Genomic DNA, 14,054 nt, shown 5'->3' with positions numbered 1-14,054 from the left:
TTTCTTGGACTTCCAGTTTTGGAGGACTACTTAAAATATGATTATTCTGATTTCTGAACCTTTAAGTTATTTAAATTACATGCAAACTACAAAATCTGACCAGAGAAACTGTGAAGATCAGAAACTACAATAAATCAGATTAGCCTACTCGCAAGTTACATGTTATTTTACAAATCTTAGAACTTCAAACTATAATAATATTCTGTGTTTGAGCTGCAGTCACAGGCTGGACCAAACTGTCCAAAGTCCACTGCGTGCGTAATAATTGACCCAGGGCACGCATCACCTCTGGCCCTAAAGCACGAGGAAATACAGAACAGACAGAAAAATGCAATATATTCTGTGCCGCGTGAACTCACTTTGTCTCTTTGCCGAACAGGATGCGCTTGACCTCGGCCAGCTCTGCCTCCGGGATGTGGCTCTCCAAAGTTTTCTCCAAAGACTCGAACTCGCACGAGGACGCCATTTCCACGCACGGCAGGTCTCCGGTCTGCACTGTGGCTCTGGCTCAGGGTTTATCTGTCACCGACACCGCAGTTATGTAAAGCAAGCAAATCTCAGACTCGGGGACAAAGTTCAGGATTTCAGTGATTTGAAGTGGTCCTGTGTCGGGGGGCAGCACCTGCAGTTTAGTCCAGGACCCGTGGTGCTTTGGGCTGAAATCACAAGACACAAAAAGTGGTCTCAGTATGCCTTTTCACTTTAGAAATGATTAAATAAGCCATTCCAATACATTTTATATCAATGTATTTGGGCCTCAAGACTCCTGCCATGGACACAATAAATGGATACATCAGAAACATACTTCTGGTGGCAGAAAAAAGGCCATCAAAAAGAAACGGAAGACACAAACTGCACCGACGACTAAGGACTGGACTGACATCATAACAGACAAATCAGACAAATGGGAAAAAATACATTTGGACTTAATTTGGAAATGGACAAATTTGACAGACTTTGGACTGAGTGGGACTTGCTTTGGTTTTGATGTGCCATGATTTTGTTTTTATTCATGTTTGGTTGACGTCTATATTCTAAGTTCTGTGTAAAAAAAAAGAAAGAAGGAAAAGTTATTAAATGATTCAATACTTATTATCATGTCACATACCGTTTGTGGACTTCTTCTATCTCAAATATAATGTCACAGATGGTAAACATGATCATTTCTATTAGTGAGAGTAACAAAGAACTTCCAATAACAACAACATTCTGCATTTCACCAATATTCGAAACAGTTTAAAACAATAACAATCAAATCTTATGAATTAAATAATTAAAAAAAGGGCGGTGAAAAGACCATAAGTGTGACATGCCGTAAATGTAAAACAGTTTGTGTAAAACGTCAAACAAGTTGTCGTAACAAAATGTGTTCAGAACCATTTTGTTGTTGTTGTTGTTGTTGTTGTTGTTGACCTTTCTGCTCCTTTTAGATTGTGATGGTAATTTATGTTAACATAAATAACACACAATTGAAATAGATCATCAACATCATCATAATCATAAATAATACTGTAACATGGTACATCATCAGTAAAGTCACTTTACCAGTCCATGTGCTGCACCGTAAATAATAGTAGCCTCTTATTGTACATTATAATACGCTTAAGTCACTCAAATTAACTGCATATGTTACGACCACGCCCCCTGAAAAAGGGGCTAAAACTTGAGTAAGAGAAACAACAGCGGCCGTTTACGTCTCAAGTCAGTGGTTTAATGACAAATATACATATTTTTACAACTTTCACACACAATTGGTCCATAACAAACACACATTTACCTGACAAAGTGGATAAAACTTGAGTAAAAGGAACAACAGCGGCCGTACGCGCGATATTATAATACATCCATGCGTACGCGTCTCTCAAGTCAGTGGTTGAATGACCGAGATGGAACTCAAGCGCCCCCTAGTGGTCACTTTACCCGGTGTGTTTTCCAAAATAAAATCCACTCAAAATAAAAATAACTAATTCAGTAATATGTAAAAATTGGATGAAACATAGCATTTACTCTTGAAAAATAATAACAATACGCATAACCGAAATGTGCATTTAAATTAAAGTGCTTTTCTTACACATTACACATTTACCTGCTTTTTACTGCTCATATGCTGCACTGTAAACATACACGGTCTTTTACTGTAAACATACACGGTCTTTTACTGTAAAGAAGAGTCTTCATTTTGGCTCTACCTGCACATTGTATTAGATTTAAGTCTATTTTTAAGTTATTTATCTACAGCTGTTCTTAAACTGTGTGTCGCAAGTACAAGTAACACTAGAATTTACCCATGTTCTTTTAACTAGTGGTGGGCCGTCAGGGCCAGCAAGGCCTTCTCTGCTAGTCTAAACATAATCAGAATATAATTTAAAAATATATATATTTCCCCACAAATATTTATTAAATTATTCTCCAGAGTAAGAGTTATACTCTTCATTTCATGGCTTTCCTCTTGGTTGCACTGCTTCCAGCCCCAGGTTGAGATTTGGAGGCTGGTCTTTATGTTAGAGCTTTTATCCAATCATATTCAGCCATCATGTGTTGCCAGGGATCTAGTATCTGCCCTCAGGCCTTCAGACTCAACAGTGAGGGTGCTTGTAGCTTAATTAAAGTTAATGGAAATGAAAATGATGTGTCAACCAATCAGCTTTAGAGTTGGCTATTGTACGTACTGCCATCTAGCAGGTGCAGCACGTGTACGTCTTTTGATCGGATCACCAATATTGAGAGGCAGGTCCTATGGGCGGGGCTATGCAGAACCTCAGAACGAGGAAACTGAATTCAACAGACAAATTAAAGGAATTATGGAGGAGAGCAGCACGTTTCCCTGGCTGCGCATGTGTGGTTGATATACCGGTGGATAGCGCATGGATCTATTATAATATAGTTCCCTCAGTGTACAGGACAAAATTAAGACAGAGAAAGACAGTTCGAGCTGGCTCAGAAGAGACGGAAATCTATGGAGACGAGAGATGTGATCCGTCGCTCTAATAAACAAACGCACGTGTAGCAACGAGGCTGTTGCTTCCGCACGGGGGGAGTGCGCATGCGCACTTCCGCTTGAGTTCTCAAGTCGGCAAAAAATAATAACAAATAATTTGCGTATTTCTAAGCTGTTTTTTAAACCCACAATGGCGGAAGGAGGAAAAGATATAGATTTGGTGGAGCATATAATTATAACGCCTTTCTCAAGACAAACTTTTCAAGAAAAGTTAGACATTGTAAGGAGAGGTCGTCCGACGCCGAGGCTGCCTGTTACAGGCGGATTTGTTCCCCACTTTCAAAGTTCCAACGCGGACTTCGACGTGGAGAACGCACGGACATCGGCGCGGAGAACGCGCGTACAAGGTGGTGCAATACCTGGTTAAACTGCGTTTCTGTCTAAATGTAGTGTCTAGAGCCATGGCATCATAATGATAATATGATTATCAATAATAATTAAGTAATATGATGGTAATAAGAGGTGGATTCATTTGGGTGGGACTGTGTATGACCTCACTGAAGGCCCAAGCCCCAGACCCACGGTCCCAACTGGACTACACTGGACTTTTAATAATAAAGTAAGGCTAGTCACCTGCATAATCGGTTCCAGCCAGATACCTGACCTGTACGCTCCCGCAGCCATCTTGATTGTGGTTGCTAATGTAAACAAACTGCTCAAATATCAGAGCAGTCCTTACACGAACAACACTACATGATAGAGCCGCATTGGATGCACGACACGCGGGGTGTGTTCGCTTGAGTTGTCGGCAAAGTTCCGTGCTGTCTTTAGGGAGTCAACAAATTATCCTACTTGGACAAAAGTTTGTTTGTTTGTTTTCTTAATGTTGAAAAATAAATTTCTTAAATAAATCTAATATAATATAATTTTTTAATGTATTTATTTTATTTTTATTTTCAATACATTTTTTCTAAATATGCATTTTACATTTTTATCAAATTATTTTGGCAGAAATATGGATTTTTCTTCAAAACTTTAAGGCTTTGTCACCTATTCAACCCAAACTAATCCTAAATAGTTCTAATGTGATAATGTGTAAAAAAAAACACACAATCATTACTATTTTTACATGTAATTTTATTACATTACTATTACAAATCCAAAGTACATCTTCAGAGTATTAATGAAGTATTCCTTAAAGCAGCTGAAAAAGCATTATAAAAGCTCATCTTTATAAACAAACTATTTACACAACTGGAAAGTGGGAATTAACAGTATAAATAAACATTGGTAACATAAAAATATAACTTCATGTACAGTAGTGTCATTCACAATTTAATTTATACAAAATTATACTGATAAATATTTCCATCGTTGATTTAATTGATCCAAAAGTGATGAATGACAAATGAGTTTCCAGATAGTAGCAGAGATATGAATATAGCATTAGCCAAACACATTATAAGTTTGTATTAAATTTGTGAGTGAATTTGTGGAACAAATTCATAACTTTTCACATTTTATCAAGATTTGTGCTGTTTTTTAATGTTTCTATAGTTTGTTGCTCCTGAAAGATAAATAAATAATTAATAAATACAACTGGTTATTGATCTTTCAGGAGCAACAAACTATAGAAACATTAAAAAGTTGTATTTATTAATTATTTATTTTGTAATGATTAACACATGAATATATCATTCTTGATCTGGTTTAAGTTTTAGTGGAACTGTATGAAAATATTAAGTTTTTTTTAGATGTTTGTCGAGCTCAAATCCAATTAAAGTATTAAATCAGATTAATATCTCACTATAACTTAAAATAATGCACGTTGAAGTGGATTTTTAAACGCGTCACTTTAAAAACAAGAAAAGAACCAAAGACTTGATGTGACGACTCAGTGACTTCAGTTCTTCAAACATTTGCAGCACATGATTTAAGAAGAGCGATCTTAAAGACACAAACGTGATCAAAGCCAACGAGACAATTTGCTGCAGATTCAATGTTCACGCTGATGTTTCATTCTCGTCAAACAAACTCACGTTAAAAGTGGAAAACGAGCCACAAACTGTTCAGGACAAAAGCCAAAAACATTGAACCTTGAGACAAAATGCTCCTCTTTTCAGATGAAAGCGGCTCACACGTGTCACTCTGGTTTAGGATTCAGTGGTTGTTCCACCTCTGGAAAACAAAAACAACAACTCTACTTTAGTCAAATCATAGTCGTGTTTGTGAATCGTTATCTGGACTATACAGACTCTAAAACACAAAGACCTGTTTAGAACGGCATTATTACATCAAAATCTACAACTGGCCTCCATCACCCCCATCTACAAACTGGCCTCCATCACCCCCATCCTCAAAAAACCCACCCTAGACTCCGCCAACCTCTCCAACTACCGCCCCATCTCCAACCTGCCGTTCCTCTCAAAAACGCTGGAACGCATCGTCGCCGCCCAACTTCACACCCACCTCCAGTCAAACAACCTCTATGAACCCCTCCAATCTGGCTTCCGCCCACTTCACAGCACTGAAACAGCTCTGGTCAAAGTACTCAACGATCTCCTCACCTCTGCAGACTCCGGGGCCCTCAACATCCTGTTACTACTAGACCTCAGCGCAGCCTTTGACACTATAAACCATTCCATCCTCCTACAAAGGCTGCGCCAACTGGGTGTTGAGGGCTCTGCACTTGACTGGCTCACATCCTACCTCACCAACAGGCAAGAGTTCATTTCCCTCTCCGGTCACTCATCCACCCTCTCCCCAGTAACGCAGGGGATCCCCCAGGGCTCAGTCCTCGGCCCCCTCCTCTTCATCTGCTACATCTTCCCCCTTGGTCACATCCTCCGCCAACTCAACCTGGACTTTCACTGCTACGCTGACGACACCCAGATATACCTCACCACCAAATCCACCCAAAACCCTCCCCTCAGCCACATCGAAACCTGCATCTCTACAATAAAATCATGGCTCACTCTCAACTTCCTCAAACTGAACAGTGACAAAACAGAGCTCCTCCTCATTGGCACCAAATCCACTCTCAATAAAACTGGTCCCTTTTCACTCAGCATCGACACCTCGACCATCACCCCCTCTACCCTGGTACGCAATCTTGGTGTCATCATGGACCCCACCCTCTCCTTCACTCCCCATGTCAGCCACATCGTCAAGACCTCATACTTCCACCTCCGCCGCATCGCCAAAATCCGACACTGCCTCACCCTCCCCGCTGCTGAATCCCTCATCCATGCCTTCATCTCCTCCCGCCTCGACTACTGCAACTCCCTCCTCACTGGCATCTCCTCCCATTCCCTCCACAGACTCCAAATGGTCCAAAACTCCGCTGCCCGCCTCCTCACCCACACCCGGTCCCGTGATCACATCACTCCCGTTCTCCGCTCTCTCCACTGGCTCCCCATCAAGCAGCGCATAAACTTTAAAATACTCCTCCTCACCTTCAAAGCTCTTCACCACCTTGCCCCCCCCTACCTGTCTGACCTCCTCATCCCCCACCGCCCCACCCGAGCTCTCCGATCCTCTTCCTCTCTCACCCTGACTGCACCAACATCCCGACTCAAAACTTTTGGCGACAGAGCATTCTCCCGAACAGCACCCCGACTCTGGAACTCCCTCCCCCAACCTGTCCGCCACTCTCCCTCACTCACAACATTCAAATCCCGCCTAAAAACATACCTCTTCACCCAAGCCTATGACCTCCCCTACCCCTAGCCTCCTCTACCCCATTGCCTACTCTTCTACCCCCTGTTACATCCCCATCTTTTTCTCTCTACTTCGTCTGTCTTCATTTTATCTGTATATTAATGTGTATTGTACGTGTTGTCCCCCCCTGTCTGTAAATACCCTCCCCTTTTTTATTATGTTCAGCGTCTTTGGGTCACTGAAAAGCGCTATATAAATAAAAGTTATTATTATTATTATTATTAAAATGTCTAAAACTATTTGATTTTCAACAATAAAAAACAATATTCTCTTTCTAGAAGTTTCAGTCACAATTCTTCAACCTTTTTTTGATTGATAATGTATTAAAATAGTCTCATTGTACAAATACACTCAAATATTTGTTAGTTACACTACTACTTTACTACAATAATGATCCTATTGCAAAGTAAATATGTGTTTCCCACGTCAATGTCGGGAGTAAAACACACAAACCCATGAACACGCTCACATAAAGCACCTGTTTTGTCATGTTCATGTTTAAAAGGCTCGATTTGGGTTCAGTAAAAAAGTGTAACACCAAATCAACTTCTGTTTGTCTCCAAAGTTCATGTTGAGTTCATTCTAAGTGCGATGCCCTCTGTGTGTACATTTATAGAGGTTTCTCCTTTTGCATTTCCCTTTGTCACCTTGGATTTCAAAGGTTTGGATTAAAGTCCAAAAGCCTGATCTAATCACAGCATCAGCTCCTCTGTCACACAAAGCAGAGAAACGTCAGCTTATATTTTCTCACCTTGAACCAATTGTGTTTCAGCCCCTGCTTCACTGGGAGCTGAAATGAAGATGGACATTTCACACCGTTACATTGATCCTAGCAACATTTCTGTGTCAGTAATAAATACAGATGAGGCGTATTAATATAACCACTGTTGTGAAGTACAAACGAGCTCTTCATCCAAGCCTCTGTTATTGTCATGAAGTGAACATTTTGTCCTGAACTTGATATTGACGAGTATTTGAAGAGTTTGGATTCGTGAGAGCTTCTGGTCCAGAGCGTCTCCAACACTGCAAAAAGTGCTCCAAAGACGACACAGATGAACAGAGCGAGGGAATTAAAAAGAGTTGTGATGGTCGGCTCCTGTCGCCTGGTTTTAAAGCTAAATGTGTCGTGTGTGGGACTTTATGTACGATAAAACAGGCAGTGGAAATATTACGCCGCATCGACGTAAAAGACGTTAGAATGTGTTACTTACGAGGCGTGACGCTCTTGGCTGGAAAAGAAGACAGTGACATGTTAAGTATTTTCAATTGGAGCCTAATTTAAACTATTTTCATATAAATAATGACATTTTATCTTACCTTTGCGACATCTGTACATGGCAAATGCGACAGCGCCCAAAAGAGCAACACCAAGAAGTGTGGCTGCACCTGCGATGAAGCCCGTGTGCTTCTTAGCTGTTCAAATAAATAACAAAATCAAACTATCAAACTAAACTGTCATTCAGACTTAAATATCTAGTCAAAACACATTTATTTGTTCATGATTTAATGGGAAAAGAGTTGTCACTGTGTTAAAAAGTTGTCAAAAGTATTAAAAATTACAGCTTGAAACTAGAGACTCAATCGAGCAAGTATCAATACTGATAAAAAGATCTAATAAGAATAAAACACATAATAGACCTTTCTTGAATAGTTTTAGAATGTTCTTGAGCTTTATCACAACTAGAATAAGACCACAAAGTAACATTCATGAAACTACTATTATTCTGTGTCAAAAAGTACCTTCTATTTAGAGATGGACCAATGTTTTTGTTTTTTCATCGTCGATTGTTTAGAATCTGATCATTTTGGACCGATATGTGGGGCCAGAAAAGATTTAAATTCACTACAAGCTAAAGCTTCTGTTGTGACTGCATGATTGGAGCCTGTGTGTGACATTAAAGTGCTCACCGTTGGTCCTGATCTTGTCCGGGTGCAGCGTGTTGGGGATGTCTGGCACTCCGGACAGCTGAAACATGCACTCGTAGCGGCCCCAGTCCTCAGGTGGGACAGAGGACACGTCCAGGTCCACACTCATCTGGAAAGTCCCGTCGTGGTTGGGCAGCATCTCCCCGGGGGCCACGCCCTCGTGCAGCTCGTCTCCGTCTTTGGTCCAGAACAGCATGGCTCTGTCGGGGTAGAAGCCTGTGGCGTGGCAGGTGACGGGGGCCGAGGGAGACTTCTGCAGGAAGGACACCAGGGGGAGCTCTGGAGGAAGCAGGAGACACGGCAATTAATTATTTATAACTTGTTTTATTTTTAGGATAAAAGATGTTTAAGCTGCTGAAAAAGTATAATCTGTGGTAAACTGAGTAATATATGAGGATAAAATTTAAAAAAAATTATGGTGGGGTCAAGATTCCAACCTTATCGTACTTTATCCATGAAAAAGAGTCTCATTATTGCAAATTAAAGTAACAAATCATGTAAAATACACTTATAAATCTGAGCTGTTTTCATTTGCCAAAACCACGTTGATTTTTCATATTTTGTGATATTCTGAGGTTAATCCCAGTTTCTCACACACATTATGTTCCACTTCACTTAAGCCTCAAATCCTGAATTTACTCTGATTTTGTTCACAATTTTTTTAACAATAAAACAATAAAAGGGAGTGTTAAAATGTTGTTTTTTAAAGTATTACACAAAAATAATACTACTGTTAAAGTAGATGTTAAATTAACCATAAAAGTGCAGAGATAAGATTAGAGACAGTTTAAACAAATATCAAATGTACTGTTATTATACATGAAACATACTTAAAGGTGGAATGGACGATTTTTTTCAGCAAATTTTTTATCATATTTCCTCGTGGCGTGGATAAATCATTTGTCCTGCCACGTATCAATCATAAAACGCACCTACCGCTCACCTGCAGCCGCGTCAGGCTCGTCCCCACGTTTCCGCGTGCCTAAGCGCATGGATCTATCATAATATAGTTCCCTCAGTGTACGGGGCAAAATGAAGACGGAGAAAGACAGTTAGAGCTGACGCAGAAGTGGACAGAAATCTACGGGAGACGAGAGATGCGATGCGCTCCGGTGCGCAAATAAACAAACGCACGTGTGTGTTGTATCGGTCCGCATGGGGAAGTGCGCATGCGCACTTCCGCCCTCGTTCTCAAATCGCCGAAAAATCGTCCATTGCGCCTTTAATGTTCTTAATTTTGCAAAACTCAAAAACTATTTCAACATTTCATTTTTATATCAGCCACTTCTAAACTGCAGCTCAATCATTAAACGATCAAATCTAGAGTTTAGAAAACATTGGTGTTGAATGTGTTTGTAATAAAATACATTAGATTATTTATACTCACGTTTTATAAATACGATTTTAAAGTACAGACTGTGTCATAATGACCAGAATTAACTGTATATTTGTAATTACTGTAAATTATAGATTTAATAGTGAATAAAACAGATTATTCTATTGAACAGATTCCTGCTCCACAGTTGTTTTAGTCTGAAGTTGATATTTGAAACATGTCACCTTTCCTCAGGAGAACGCTCTGTCCATTTCGCACGTGTTTCTTCAGATACTCAACACAGATGTGGGTGATGTAGTTTTTCACTCGAGCAGCCTCTCCAAACCTCTCCCACTTGTGTTTGGTGATGACGGCTTCTGGTCTCGGAGCCACAAAAGTCTCAGTCTTCAGGTCAAAGGCGATAAAGTCTTCTCCATCAAAACCAAACTGATTATATCCATTTATTTCATTTGTCTCATCGTTCCATTCACAGCCGGACATCCTCTGCCACATGTGAGAGCCTGAAACAGAAACATGAGGTTTATATTCACATCTTATTTTTACGTTTTCTGTTGTTGGACATAAAACTATAATAAAGTCTTGTTTAATAATGTCTTCAGAGTTATTTTAAAATGATGAATATTTAGTCAAAGAGCACAAGCTGAACAAATGTGTTTTCTCATGTACAAAATGTAGTTGAAACTGACAATAAATGTTTATATAAAACTGTACAAATATAACAAATATAAATGTGGTGTTTTCACATGAAGTTTCACAAGACGAGGAGTAAAAAGTGAGATCAGACAAACCTTCAGTCTGGTTGAGGCGACGTCTCACTATGTCAGTGTTGCCTTTGTACACATGCTCATTAATCAAACCCATCCGAGTCTGTCTGTCCCAGAACTGAGGGTCGTCCTCTGTGATCTTCTCCATCCACTTCTGTTTGGGCTCTTCTCTCTTTGTGTCACTGTCATAATGAACGATCTCAAGCCCGTTCACATAACCAACATCAATGTACTCTGGGAAGTTTTTCACATCAGTTGAAGAAGTCTCAAAATACATCAGAGAGTGAGTCACTGTGGAAGAGAAACATTGTCATTTTAGCTGAAAATATTGAATAAAAATAATCTTACACATCACAAATGAACACAATAGATTTTTCAACAACAAATAAATCTATTTTTTTTTATAATTTTCTGCTTTTAATTAATTAAATGCTGCTTTTGATCCTAAATTTTAATGTTGTCACACAGATTTGATTAAAGATTAAAGTTATCATTGAAATAAAACAAACAAAACAAGGCTAAACATTGAGACCATTAAGTCCCATGACTTATTTCAAATGTGGATCTGAAATGATAGTTTTGTTCTCTTTAAATATTTGATTAATGTTCATAGAATGACATTTAAACCAGTCAGAATCAGACTGAGCCTCTGCGTCACGAGTCGTCAGGTAAAGACTCAGACAAAAATACAACAGAGAAAATAAAAGTGAAACAGATCATTTTCCTGGAGAATATGTTCATTATAGAATCTGATTGACAAACATGTAATTATTTAATTTAATTTGAACTAAATGTGATCAGCCTCAAATCCTCTACAACGGCTTAAAATGCAACACTGAGCGATTACAATGGATTTGAGCTTAATTTGTGTCAAACTAAAACATTGTTGAGCAAATGGATTTACCCTTAAAATAAAGATATAAGTGAATTGTGATCAAACTGAATGTTCAAGTCCAGGTCACGTGAGTCTAGTCCGAGTTGTGTCCTCAGCACTGCAAATCTGAGTTCAGATAAAGTCTGAGTCAAATCCAAGTCAAAAGTCCATTTAGTTGAATTCAAATCTTTTCTAACTGAGTCTGGTCCTGCTCTGGAGTCGGCCGAGGTCACAGTGACACTGGAGAGGGAAACTGACTCAGACTTTAGTGTGAAAAACAAAGAATGACTGAAGACATCTGAGAGAGGTTATTACATTTGTTTGTCCCAATGAGAAAGAAAGAAACGAAGAACACGAGGAGAAACAGCAACAGTCCCTAAACTTACTTCAAACGTGGATCTCAAAGTAAATACTGGTTATTCTTAGTCATTTTAATATAGTTAAGCTTTTTCTACTCATACTTGTCTAATATAATCTTTAAACCAATCAGACATCAAGACGTCATCTGTCGCTAGGTAAAAACAAACTAAAAAAAAGTGCGAAAAGAAAAGTCACAAAACGATCTGCGTGTTTGCTTCTCCACAAACCTTTGGGCCGCAGTTATTGTATTACTTAGTTTACGGATTTTTATATGAAATATATTGCACAGGCGGACGGAATATAAATATAATTTCAATTTCAAAAGATGTTTTCTTCCGGGTTTAACTAAAACGCACCACGGGAGGAGAGGGGGGGAGACGCGGCGCGCAGGAGCGTGTATCTACTGTAGATTTAGCGTGTTTGACAGACAGAACTGACGCTTAAGTGTGCACCCTCCCCCACCCACCCAGTCATGACAAAACCGGATATTATAATACATCCATGGTCAAAACTCGCTGAAGAAAAAGTGGTAAACAGGTTAAACGGGGTAAACGCCCAGCAGACAGAGACGGGCGCGCGCGCTCTCGGGACCGCGCGCAGGGACAGACTCGCTTCGTCACAGACTTCCGCAGGAGTTTGGCGATTTTTTTTTAGCAAAATTGCTTTATGCGCTCTTGTCTTTTGACTTAATACCGCCTTTTACATTTAATGTAATGCTATTTTGCTTTGTCGGGGGTACTGTATATAAAAAAAAGGCCGTGGCTGCAGAGCCGCGGCGCGGTCAAATGGCCCAGCAGTTTCAGGAACCGCGGTACTGCCATATAGCCTCATGGTTAACCCTAACCCAAACCCTAAGCCTAAACTTAACCCTAACCTTAACCCGGCGCGGTCAAATAGCGCAGCAGTTTCAGGAGCCGCGGCACAAAATAACATGGCAGTTTCGGCCGCGCGCCGCGGCTCTGTAGACACTCCCATAAAAAAAAAAAATAGAATAATTTATTTTATTTATATTGTATAAATCAATAATCCGGATCCGTAGACCAAGTAATAAAATAACTAAGGCCTTACTTTAAATATATATTTGTGTATTTCAAGGACAAAATATGTGAAATTCTCTTGTTTCAGTTGAATTTGACCATAAGAAAAAGAACCAGGAGCAAAATAAACATTTAAACCAAACATTGAAATGAGTTTGAACATGTTGATCAGTGAATAAGAATAAAGACAAACAGTTTACAAATATATGTCCAATTATTACAGCATTTTTTTATAGAAAGAGAAACTTGTCCAGAATGATTTAACTCGGCCTGTGTAGGATCTGTCACATTATAAACAAAACAAAAACACTAGATAAATGAGTTTACTCACTTGATTCTGCCTCGTTTATAATCAAGACTGCTCCAAGAAGAGAGACCAAAACTACAATTTTTATGACGAACATTGTAGAAGAAGTTTTCAGAGGTGTTTATCTCCTGAAAGGCGGAAGAGTAATGTCGAGGGGCGTGACAGACGCGCGTGTTTAAACCACAGTGGGCTGGACCTTTAGATGGCACAGTCACGTGATGATTATTGAACCAATGAGAATTCAGACTGAGCTTGAACGTCACGTGTCACTAGAGTGACACAGGTGAAGCGAACACGGCGAAAACGAAAGTTTAAAAAAAATCAACACAAAACAAGAATAATGTGTGTTTTTTTAATGATAAAATGATAATACCAGAGATTAATGATTAAATACTAGAGATATAACATAACTCTACAAGAAACACGACAGAAAATACACAAAATTAGCTTAAACCAGTTTATTCATAGCGTTTTACTTCTTTCGACTTCACTTCCTTATTGCCTAAATTTAACCAAGGTCTGCTTCAAGGTTGTGGGACTATTTACACTATATTTAGCCTTAAAATGGACCAAAAGGTTTCAAATTAAATTAAAACAGGCCTTAACATGACTCCATTAATCCAAGTGAAGACCTAACTTAAATGAGCAAAGCTATAAAATAAATTACATCCTATAATTCAGATTAATAAACACCAGAAACTCCCCTCTAACTCCACAGAAATGTATAGTAATAGCAACAAAATATAGACTTGACAGCTGATTAAAAAGATGATAAAAATAGTAGTTTTTGCA

General features: G+C 39.2%; 2 protein-coding genes across 2 annotated transcripts in view; both read right to left on the bottom strand.

Annotated features, from left to right (window-relative positions):
• upb1 (ureidopropionase, beta) overlaps positions 1-528 on the bottom strand; it is a 13,178-nt gene extending 12,650 nt beyond the window's left edge. Inside the window, exon 1 of the mRNA XM_072432799.1 lies at positions 360-528. Within this exon, the coding sequence (XP_072288900.1) occupies positions 360-466 (107 nt within the window). The 5' untranslated portion in view covers positions 467-528. The remainder of the gene's footprint in view (positions 1-359) is intronic.
• A 3,822-nt stretch (positions 529-4,350) lies between these two features.
• LOC140346642 (class I histocompatibility antigen, F10 alpha chain-like) lies at positions 4,351-13,404 on the bottom strand. Its single transcript, XM_072432801.1, has 9 exons — positions 13,287-13,404; positions 10,709-10,975; positions 10,145-10,420; positions 8,567-8,863; positions 7,976-8,071; positions 7,870-7,887; positions 7,410-7,448; positions 4,577-5,116; positions 4,351-4,489 (listed from the first exon to the last, which is right to left on the bottom strand). The coding sequence occupies exons 1-8, from the start codon at positions 13,357-13,359 to the stop codon at positions 5,082-5,084; spliced, it is 1,101 nt and encodes a 366-aa protein (XP_072288902.1). The 5' UTR covers positions 13,360-13,404; the 3' UTR covers positions 4,351-4,489; positions 4,577-5,081.
• Between the last annotated feature and the right edge of the window lie 650 nt (positions 13,405-14,054).

Source organism: Eucyclogobius newberryi, unplaced genomic scaffold, assembly GCF_026437365.1.
Source record: "Eucyclogobius newberryi isolate DKJ021-1_F unplaced genomic scaffold, fEucNew1.0.hap1 SCAF_6, whole genome shotgun sequence".
Lineage (NCBI taxonomy): Eukaryota > Metazoa > Chordata > Actinopteri > Gobiiformes > Gobiidae > Eucyclogobius > Eucyclogobius newberryi.
Note: the sequence above shows the minus strand (reverse complement) of the source record. Positions and strands in the feature narration are given on the sequence as shown.

Excerpts from the sequence above, each read along its gene's own strand:
- LOC140346642 (XM_072432801.1), bottom strand. The coding sequence starts at position 13,359 with ATGTTCGTCATAAAAATTGTAGTTTTGGTCTCTCTTCTTGGAGCAGTC. Across the intron at positions 10,421-10,708 it reads TCGCCTCAACCAGACTGAAG|GCTCTCACATGTGGCAGAGG; the intron begins GTTTGTCTGATC and ends TTTCTGTTTCAG. Across the intron at positions 8,072-8,566 it reads GGACAAGATCAGGACCAACG|CTAAGAAGCACACGGGCTTC; the intron begins GTGAGCACTTTA and ends TTATTTGAACAG.